The sequence below is a fragment of a genome, unplaced genomic scaffold, assembly GCF_019419815.1.
Source record: "Pyrus x bretschneideri cultivar Hongxiangsu unplaced genomic scaffold, Pyrus_bretschneideri_v1 Contig3, whole genome shotgun sequence".
Classification (NCBI taxonomy): domain Eukaryota; kingdom Viridiplantae; phylum Streptophyta; class Magnoliopsida; order Rosales; family Rosaceae; genus Pyrus; species Pyrus x bretschneideri.
Window position 1 is genome coordinate 715363 of NW_025999612.1, and position 11585 is coordinate 726947.

Genomic DNA, 11585 nt, shown 5'->3' on the forward strand with positions numbered 1-11585 from the left:
ACCAAAACTTGTGGGTAACAACATGAAATCTTTATCGTGTTCTCATCTGGAGACTGTTCCTGGATTTCCATGAATTCAACTACTTGTTGATTTCAGTAAATCCAATCACTTGTTGACACATCTTCTTTAGTGAGAGAAAGATGATCCAAAGTCTAAAAAATCCTTCACCTGAGTAGCTATAAAGTCAAATAAGCAAGGCCAATCAGATGTTTTTCTCATCAAACAGTTTTCCTATTCCAATTGGTGTCCCTAATAAGCTCAATAATTTTGGAAAGAAATATAATAATATCACAACCCTTCTAGGCTGATGGTGACTCTGATATCATCGGCAAAGCAACTATTGTAGCAATAATTTAGCAAAATTATGTTTTCATTCTACATAATTATCACATCAGATGATACAATCAGAACCCTAGAAAATATAGTGCCACCGAATTAGATGTTGATACACTACAGCATTCAGAGGGGGGAGTTTCGAACCCAATATGTGGCGGTTGCAAGGCTAAGACCCTATAGTTCCACCTAATCATGATACTCAATAATCTAATATACACCCTGGAAAACTCTCTTGTTTTTTCTAGTCCTGCAACACAAGCACTTCATTTTGTGCAGAATTGCTCCTTTTAGACCGATAGTTCATACGGTTACATCAATGAAACACTGAAATCAAAACGAATAAGCTAAACATTCTTCCAAAAGAGAAATCAGCTAAAATTTCATATCAATAGACGGGCAAAAGAAGAGAGAACATGTTTTACAATTTGGATTTGGAGGAGAAATTTTCCCTTCCCATCAAAATACTTGTATGTGCTCAATTCAAAATGCAGCATATCATATAAAGTTACACAAAAGGGTCAAGTAAAAGAGAAATACTTACATATTCCTCCCTATCACCAACAATTTAAAGCTCAAAAAAGCAGATACTTTTCCTCTTTTTCCCCACCATCCTATACATTCCAATCCCACTTCACATTTGATCCAAATCTTCCTCCTCTTTTCATTCCACGGATAAAAAAACAATAATAAAAACAAAATCAATTGAGTAAGAAAGAAAAAAGTTGAACAAATTCGTACCCGAATTTCTGTGGCAGTCAAAATGAATGGTTCCTTTTCGGTTTTTGTGCTTTCAATTTCAATCTTTATGCTCGTCTCTGTCAATGGGTTGTAATTTTGGACCTTTTCTTTGCCTCACTGTAAAGCACCACCCCCATGATCGTCACCGCAAACCCCGTCATTCCCATAACCGTGACCGGGTTCCGGAATATCAACACCGAAACGACTGCCGCCACCGCCGCCTTGGCATTGCCGAGAACCTGCAGTGTGAGCGCGCTGGTGTGCTTGGTCACCAAGAAATTGGTCAGGTTAACCAAATAGGCCACTGTGGCGTTCCCCAGCAACAAGAAGACAATGAAGGGGTCGGTTCTCGCTTTCTCCACCGTCTCCGCCGCCACATTGCCCTCGATGTAGAGAGTGAAGGGGAGGAGGATGCAGGCCGCCATTGGCGCCATGTAGAGGAGCAGGTTCATGGAGTGGAGCTTCTCAGAATCCGAGGTGAGTAAAATCCCCTGCACCACCGATTTCAACGCCCGGCCGGCGGTGGAACCCACGCAGACCAAAAAACCGAACAGATGAAACAGCGGCTCGCTGTTGCTGGCCAACACGATTCCCAAAACAACGGGGAGGAGGGCACCGTAGACCTCGGCGGACTCCTTTTTACACGTGATGACGAACGCAAAGATGGCGGTGAAAAAGGGGGTGGTAGCGCCGATGGCCTGGTTGAAGGAGACGGGGAGGTAGCGGAGGGAGGTGTTGCCACAAACGACGGAGAAGCAGAAGATGGCGGAGAGTGCGAGGATCTTGAAAAACTGGCGGCGGGAGAGGATGTGCTGACGTGGCACGATCTCGAGGAGGTGGATGGCGAGGTAGCTGTAGGCGGCGCAGGAGATCATGTGGAGCATTGTGAGGAAGATCGGGTAGCGGAAGCCGTAGAAGCTGAGGAGGTACTTGTTGAGGAGGAGGACGCCGATGTTCGACAGGTACCAGGATGCAATAATCGCCGCCGTCGATATTGTCGGGGAGAGGAGGGATCCGACGGCGGAGGAGAACCCGTAGCTCGTCCCGTTGCGGACGTCGCCGGGAGGAGTGGCCGGAATGTCGACCACCTGGTCGGTGGACGTCGTGTCCTGCAGCCGCGGGTTGCTCATACGACGCGTCGTCCATGTCTGTGCCTCCACCATCGAGGGCAAAATGGGAATAAAATAATTCAAGCACCCAAACAGTTGGAACACTACCTCACTTTCTCTCTCAGATCTGAAAAATTGAGACGTGGGATGACGATTGAGGACTTGGGGGTTTTGGTACTTTTGGTCTGTGTGATTGGACGGTGCAGATTTAGATTTGGGAGGAGGGGTGGGGTAGGAGATGTTGGATGAGGATCGGGTATTTAAACTAAGATTCCTTGAAAAGCGAGGGGAGTTAGAGTGTCGGTGTTTATAGTTAGCTGTACTGTGATTTTCTGGTCGCGGGTGACTCTGCGGCTCTTGACGGAGGGTTTTAATTTTTGTTTTTTGTTTTTTGTTTGGTCTTAATTTCATAATGAACTAATAATAATGTGATTCAAATTTCTCTTTCATGAGAATCAAATCTAAGACCTGTCACTTGCAAATGAAGAGAAATATTATTAGATTATAGTATTAAATAGCTCTCTAACGAAGATTTTAACATTTTATCTGTTAAAAAAAAAAAATTAACGTGGGGGTAATAAACACATGTGTTTGAGAGGTCCCAACCAACCGCAATGAATTAATTGATTTAGGGAATGAAATGAATCTTCAGGAATTTAATTTTTAGAGCATCCCTAATGGGGGCTTTATCCTTCATGAGGCTACTACATTTCCAATCCTAACGAGAAATTTCATCTCCAATAAGCCGGAAAATGGAGCTAGATCCACCATTGGGGCTAGCAACTTTCTTTCTTAAGTAGCATAAAATCGGTCTACATCTAGTCCCAAAAAACAGTGGGTGCCACAAAAATGTAGCAACCCATGTAAGCAAAATTCTATTAATCTTCCTCCACTTGCAAACACACTTATACTCTCCTTTTATTATTAGGATTGGTTTCTTTTGTAGTGAAATCTTTGCTCGGTTATTGGTTTTTCTATTTATTGTTTGTTTTGGCTACAACAATTATTGGTAAATACCAAGAAGATATCTTCTAAATTAAGTTCGCTTATTTTCAACTACAACGGTTAATGACTAAATGGAATGCAAATTGTTAGTAGTTTGAATTGGAGAAGAATTAGTCAAACTATAGTACTTGTTTGTAGCACTATATTTTCTACAAATTTTTTCATATTCTCTTCACCATGTGAATGATTTTAAATCTTCTAAATGGTTTTAAGTTCAAATCTCATTGATAACGAGTTCAATGTCAATTTATTACATGCTCAGAATTTGTCGAGATTTCTTGGCATCATATTTTTAGGGAGACAAACTTTGTTGCTGATGCTCTTGCTCAAGTTGGTTTTTCTCTTGTGAACCCTTACTTCTGGGATTACTGGTTACCCCCTAAGGCTTTGACTATCCTTAGATTCGACTCTGGGGCTAGTGGTTGTACTAGATGTTTTAGTATTTAATATATTATTTGTTTATCAAAAAAAAAAAAAAAAAAAAAAAAGGGAAGTATAATTACTTTCTGCTACTGCAGTAATGTGTCATATGCACTAATGTTTTTCATGCATTTTCAAATAAGATTGGGGTTTTTATGCTAGTTAACACTTAAAACTAAATTAACATAACTTTCTTGAAAAATATGTAGTTTTCACAAGTATTGTTGTAAAATACAATTTCTTTTGAGTTATAGTAAATCAATAAATAAAGGGAGCCTTACTTATAGAGACACAAACATATACCATATTTCACACAACTCCACAACCTTTTAAACATTATAATGAGAGACAAAAAAACCTGAATATCATAAAACCAAGCCCAAACCAAAAAGAAATGGACCGTAATTTGGACTGAGCAAATTCCGACCCCTGCCCCTGCATTATAACTGTTAACAAACGACCTACATTAACCGCTACATGACAAAAACTCATAAAACGAACCATCTGCCATATTCAAAACCATGAACTGATGGTTTTTCATTCAACTTATCCAAAAAAAATCATTACGAAACTCTCTCGTTTTAAAAATCTTCCCAGAAAAACCCTAAAAATTTCATAGATTCCAATATGTTAAATGCTTTCAGTAAGTAATACATAGACTTTAGGTGAATTTGTAGAAGTTCAGTGACAACTCTGTTGCAAAAACATGGTACCTGCTACTAAAAAATGGTCTTTTGCATAATCATTTTTAGATTTATAGTTTGTATTTGCAAAAAAACACTTTCGAATTCTGTGAAACGCAATTTCGTATGCATGCATTATCATTTTCGCTTTTATAGTTCATGTGTAAAGTGATTGTTCAACTACATCTGGATATAAATGGTTATGTGTCTACCTTTTGTGAGTAAAAGCATATATTATCCGTCTAGCTTTTGTCTATAAAATTATTTTGAATATACATTTTAGTGTTTCCAAGATCTTTTTATGCCAAAGTGATTCTACACCTACCTGTTGTTTGTAAGTGATTTTGCACTTACCTGTTGTGTGTAAGTTGATTCTGCACCTGCCTGTCGTGTGTAAATTGATTTTGCTAGTACCAGTTGTGTGTAAATTGATTCTGCTACTATTTTTGTGTATAAATTGATTATGCACATAAATACCTTGTGTGCTAAGTGATTTTGCATCTACCTTGTGTGTCAAATGATTTTGCATATACCTTGTGTGTCAAATAATTCTCTATCTACCTTGTGTGTTAAATGATTCTGCATCTACCATCTATATTAAATGATTCTGCATCTACATATTGGATAGTCAGTTTGTCATTCAACGACTTCATAGTTTTGATTAATAATTACCAATTACCATTCCATTTTTCTTATGAAGATGCCGCCACAAGAGAAACATTAAGCAACGAAAAAGAAAGCGTCTCAAAAACCTCCTGCTATAAAGCGTCGGACAATTGATGATAGCCATGCTCTGATAAGATTGAATCTCCTGGCCTTTACAGAAAAATACAGGAGCTCAAGACAAAATTTGGGGAAAATCCAGAAGTCTTGACGTTCATATATAAGTCACCTTTTGCTACGCTTTTAAAAGCATACGTAAAAGGTGAATTGTAAATAAGGAAATCAGACTGGGATATCATATATATAGTGAACTGGTATAACACTGAAAAAAGAATGTTCAAATTCAAGAATGGATATAGTCAAGCACATGTTGATGATATCCAACGCATATTTAAGATCTTAAACTAAGGGAAACAAGCCTCTCAGTCAACAAGAGACGCAAGAATTCCAAAGGTAGGAGAAAACAGATTTGTTGAGAAATACTTCTCAGATATGAAAAGAATTGGCAGAAAGTAAATTTCTAATACATTCAAAGTTGCATTCGATTGTATCTACTACTGGTACAAATGAGAGAAATGAAGATGCAGCCTGCCTCATCATTTAATTTTTGCTCAACAAAATGCTTCTTGGGAGCTTGGCAGGGAAACTATCTTGGAGTTTGGCCAAGACTTGTAACTGCATCGCAAACATAAATCAGTACAACTGGGCGAAAAAAACAGCGATGTACCTAATGATAGCAGTTGATAGAGCACAAAAGAGGAAAAAAGACAAACAACCAACCGTCAATGGCACTATTGTACTTTTAATGGTAAGCAAACAAAAACTCATAAAAATCAGCTTCTATGTTATTTTCCAAGAGATGCAAATTCTAATCAAAATCTTTTCTTTTTTCTACAATATTGGATTTGTGGTCACACACAAATCATCAAATCAAAACCAGGAAATGACAAAAGCTTACAAACAACAGTCAAATGGGATTTTTTAGTTCTGCATAGTAAAGTCCTTAAAGACGCAAATGAAAATTTGGAGGTAAAAATTATTCTGCATGTACTTTGTGTGTAAAAATGATTTTGCATGCACTTTGTGTGAAAAATGATTCTGCATGTACTGTGTGTAACATGATGCTGCATGTAATTTGTGTGTGTAAAATGATTTTGCATATTTATTCCAAAGAAAAGGTATTAAACATTAACTCTTATTATCCACAAATAGACATTGCAGAAAAAAGCAAATTGATTTATATTATGTAAAATTGATTCTGCATGTACCTTTGTGTGTGATATGATTCTACATGTATCTTTGTGTGTGATCTGATTCTACATGTATGAACTGATTTGTAAAGTTATTCCAAAAAAAAAAAAGTATAAAAAATTATAACTTTCACAGATGGACAATGTAAAACCAATTGAGGATTTAATTGAACAAAGCTCAAAATATGATGATGATGATTTTGTCGCCTCTACCTGCATCAAAAAAAGAGGAAATTTGATAAGTAAGTCACCAAAGAGGAGCCAAAAGCCAAGAAAGCTAAAGTAGCAAAACAATTGGTACTTGAACATGCAGAAGAACAAGTTGTTGAGGAACATGCAGAACCTGCAGAAGATGATCAGCTTATTAAAAAAAATGATGATAATGATGTTGAAAGAACAATATCAGAGGGATGGAAGGGGATGACGTTTAAAGTGAAGATGATGACGTTTAAAGGGAAGATGATGATGATGAAAGAATAGTTTCAGAGGGGCTGGAAAAAGATGATGATCAAACAGAAGATGATGATGAGATACAATGACACTGTCCTTATGGTTGAAGAAAAGACAAAGCCAAGAGCAGCTCCAAAAGCAAAATGAAGACCAAACAAACAAAATATAATCCCAAAAAAAAAAGTAAAATAATTCTATCTAGTTTTTGTGTGAATCTTTTATATAAATTGATGTGGCATACGATTTTCTATAACTAGAAAACTAATTCTGATAAACCAAATTTCAGGAAGAAAGGGAAAGCCAAAATACAAATGAAGAACACTTTGACACTCAAGGTGATAGTTAGGATATCTTTGGCATTCAAATTCTGAATGAGCAAGTCCAAGATGTTGCACAGGATTTCACCTATCCAAGTATTGAATGCAAATCACTGACATGGACACAACTGAAATTGATAAGATGATCAATGATGTGGTCAATTTCAATAAAAAAACGAAGTACAAAAAATGACTCCAAGTACATCAAATGTAGAATCAGTTCCTCAATTGCTTGTTCAACCTTAAGAACAAGAAGCAAATGCAGAATCGGTTCCTCAAATGCTAGTTCAACCCTAGGAGTCGGTGATCAAGACAAGGAAGTAACAAACATTCTATAAATGGTTTTTTGGTCCACTTACAGGTGAAGAAAAATGGGAATGAGAAAATTCTGAGGAAAAATTAACACAAGAAGAGCTCCACTAACGATTTCAAAGCTGTCCCAAGGAGTCTCACTTACAAGGAGTTAGGAGGGTTATCGAGTATGTATGTGACACCACTGATTATGGACTTCAATATACTCATGACACCAACACAAACCTGGTTGGGTTCAGTGATGCTGATTGGGTTGGTTGCATTAATGATTGAAAGAGTACCTCAGGGGGAACATTCTATGTTGGGAACAATTGACACAACAAGAAGCAAAATTGTGTCTCTTTGTCTATTGCTGAGGTAGAATATGTGGCTGCCGAGAGTTGTTACACTCACCTGATGTGGATGAAACAAATGCTCTGTGAGTATTGTATATCTAAATCCACTTTTCTTGTTTATTATGATAACATGAGTGCAATTGATATTTCTAAGAACCCTGTTCAACATTCGAGGACCAAACATATTGACATTAGGCATCACTTCTTTAGGAATCTAGTGAATGGTAAGATACTTACCCTAAACTTGGTGCCAACTGAAAAACAACTTGCTGACATATTCACTAAAGCCCTAGATAATTGAAGGTACGAAGATCTTCAACGGTTTATTGGTCTTTCTGTTATGAACTAAATTTTTTGAATAGCTATGCTTCCAGGTTGTGTCTATCTTGTCAGCATGCTCATCAGATACCTCTGTTTTGTCTCTCTATATGCTTATCATAATTGCCATACATTCACGATATTTTTTGGATTATCCATGGATAATTATTCATTGTGATGTCAAATGTTCTCCTTATTGTCTTGATAGCCTTTGAAAATCATGTTTCCATCATCCAAACCTTGAGGTGATTTTAGTGTTACACTTGCTTTGGCTCTATGTGATTGGTAGTGACTGTTCTTACTCTGCAGTCTAAACCAAGTGTCATTTCCCTTGTTCCTTTTTGTGTCTCCCCAAAAGAAAATATTAAAAAGAAAACGGGAGCATAGGAACATCGAAAACAACAAGGGGGGGGGGGAGGCTTACTTAAAGAAATATTATCATCGATCAAAGGAAAATCTCTTCAAAAGTATCCCTTCATGCAATGTCATGGGATGTTTCAATGTCTCAAATTCCCTTCCTTATGTTATACATCAATATTTCATTGTTTACAATGGTGGTTCATAAATTATACACCTTCTCTCAAATGACCTTGACATCTCTCAATTGGTGTCTCACTCAAAGTCTAACAAAATGTGCTCCCTTCATTCAAGGCCTTTGCCTTATTTTTTGCATCTTGTCGTTTGTTTATATAATGTAGGAACTATTGTTTCTTAAGGTGTATGAATTTTTAAAAGCTTGGTTAAAATTGGCACGACCATTTTGGTTAAGTGCTTGGATCTATGATTTTAAGATGGCTATCCTAAATCCTTTCTCACATACCTTGACACTTCATTGCAAGATTATGAGCTTGTGTTAATCTTATTATTAATGTTTGTGTATGCCTTTGAAGATTTGTCCATTGAGAATTGCACTGCACATCTACTTTCTATGTTCTTTAAATTACATATCTCTTGGAAGCATAGATATTCTAGCTACATCTTTGTTCATTCTCATACTGGTTATGATGGTGTTGGTTGTATATTGGTGCAAATCTTTAAGTTTGTGTGGTAATCTTGTTCAAGAGTTTGTTCATATTGTAAGCATCATTTCCGGGGGAGTTTCCCATATGGGGGTGATAAATCAATGCATGCATCTTTTTGTGCTTACTTGTTACTAATCTAATTGTTGCCACACTTTGCTTGGGCATATCCACATGATCTATTGCAAATTCTTTATCTGTTGTGCTCTTGTTGTTCTTGTCCTGTGTATTTGTAGTAAATTTGACTATTCTGTGTGATTTTCCATCTTGTCCTTGTCTTGCCATGACAAAATGGGGGAGACAAATTTCGTTGTGTTTCATACCTTGCAAGCCCTTTTTTACCCATGATAAATTTCACTTGCTCTTGTTAAGAGTTGTTCATATGCAGGATTCATTTCTTGGCGCTTTTCTCAAGTGTGGGTGAGTGAATTTAGTTCTATGCTTAGGGTATTTTGTCAAGGAAAGCCAAAGAGGGAGATTGTAAAGTCTAGTCTTAAGTGTTTGGCATTCCTTGTCAAATATTGTATTTGTGTACCACATACTGAATTTAGTTCTAGACTACATTATCTAATTATGGATTGCTGCTGCTGGGATTAAAACTTCAAGGATATGACAAGGTTTGGTCATCCATGTGCATTTCACATATACATTATTGGTACATTCTGTTTAGTGTTGTTGTCTAGTCAGAATTGCTCGTTGCCTTCCAGCTAGCTGGGCATGCAAATTAAGAGCTGCTAACATGGGCTTCCTGACAGCTTTCTGCTGATGGTCAAATCTCAGTCTTTAATCTTTTCTGATCAATTTATAGTACAACAAGTGTCCTTAAAACAAACTAATGATTTTGGGGTTAAGATCCCTAGCTAGGGTTCTTTTCTAGTTAGGGTTTCCAGGTTCATTTCTCTCTAGAGAGAAGTTAGAGAGAGAAAGAGCATTTATGCTTCTACCTTTTTCCTCTTCCTCATTTATGAAACCCTAATTGCAAAACCAAGTTCATGCATTAAACACCTAATCATTGTATAATAGGGTTGCATTGTTTTAAGGTTTTGCATTAAGTTCTTGGTCATGTTTTAAGCTTTAAATCCATTTTTAGACCAAGTTTTGGATTCAAGTTAGATTTTTCCTTCAACTGTTTGATTGGAGAATCTGACTGGTCATTTGAATCCAGATTTTATATGCATATCATTGTTGTGTTCCTTTCAAGTGCAAAAATAAGGATAGTATAATGGCACAAGTCAGGGTGTCGAACCACATGGACTGATTAGATCTCTACAAATTACTAGCTTTATGTGAACCCTAACTAAAAAAATGAAACTAACAAATTGAGTTTTGATTTTGATTTGAGAAGTAAAGTACCTTAAATGCAAGAGAATGTAAATATGAATAATAGAATGATATAGAAACAATGAGACTAGAACTAGGGATACCGATTTCACCATTACAAGTCAATTCCATGAAAATTAAGTCAAAATGCATTCAACTCTCCAATCTACAACTAGGGTTCGTTTTACTTGTTATGATCATCCATTTGATGCGTGGTTGTGATCAAGTACTCCTAATCTGCAATCTAGGTGTGATGTTCAACTTAAATTAGCAAGTAAGAATCCATTAAGAACAAGAAAACTTCAAAGAACAAAAGAAATCACATGGTAGGATGTATGCATAGCAGTTTCTTCATTCATTCACATGTCTACCAAGATTAAGCATGATGTGTACAATAACCTTGATTAAATAATTCACAAGCAGCAGTAATGGTGATCAAACATTAAGATTGTTAAATAAATTAAACTATAAAACCAGTGAATGAAACAAGATTACAGATTAGTTTGAATACTTTAACTTAATAACATAGAGTAGGGTTGCAAGGCTACATTGAATTCCCTAACTATGAACTTAATTACACAACATGATTACATAATATATAAATATCAAGAACAACATGAGTGAAATTAAAGTTTATAGAAGAAACCCCTTTGAAGCAATTCTGTTGTGGAAATCCTTCAAGAACAGCGTGGTTGCGTGGTTTCTTCGATGGCAACAGATGGTGAAGGGAAATAGGGTTTTATTTCTAGAAGAAAGGCCAAAGAAAGAGAAGAGAGAAAGCTTTGGCAACCCCAAGGGGGGCTTGTGAAAAAGTGATCTGAAACCCTAGTATTTATAGGCTAAATGGGGCTGTAGCTGATTGCAAGGTGATCCCAACCATTAAGCCAAAGTTTTGAACGTTTTTCCTTATTTGGCTCCTCCAAATCAGGCTGGATATTCCAATTCCTTTCCCATTAAGCTCCTGGTCTTCTAGCAAGCCAGATTTGTCTTGGATTCTTTATTTGGGCTTCAAAACAGGCCACTAAACTTCTTTCCACGTTTGAATAAGGGTCAACCCCAAAAATGGCATGTTTTCACTTCTTTTGCCTTCAAATTGATCCTAAAGTACATGTAACTGCACACTAACACAAAATAAGGTAAAATGCAACCAGTTTAACTCAAAAACTTCAGAAAGAGACTTGAAATGAATGGTATAAATGCATGAAATATATGAGTTATCAATCATAACTTCATATCATTTTGTGATTTAAGTTGATATATGTGCCACAATGTGGAGAGGTCAGGAGGAGTTGCCACTTTGTGAAGACCAA

At 36.7% G+C, this 11585-nt stretch overlaps 1 protein-coding gene across 1 annotated transcript; it reads right to left on the reverse strand.

The window, feature by feature from the left end:
* Positions 1-695: 695 nt before the first annotated feature.
* On the reverse strand, positions 696-2237 carry LOC103952854 (probable sugar phosphate/phosphate translocator At1g12500). Its single transcript, XM_048589786.1, has one exon. It carries the CDS (start codon positions 2235-2237, stop codon positions 1155-1157), a length of 1083 nt encoding a protein of 360 aa, XP_048445743.1. The 3' UTR covers positions 696-1154.
* Between the last annotated feature and the right edge of the window lie 9348 nt (positions 2238-11585).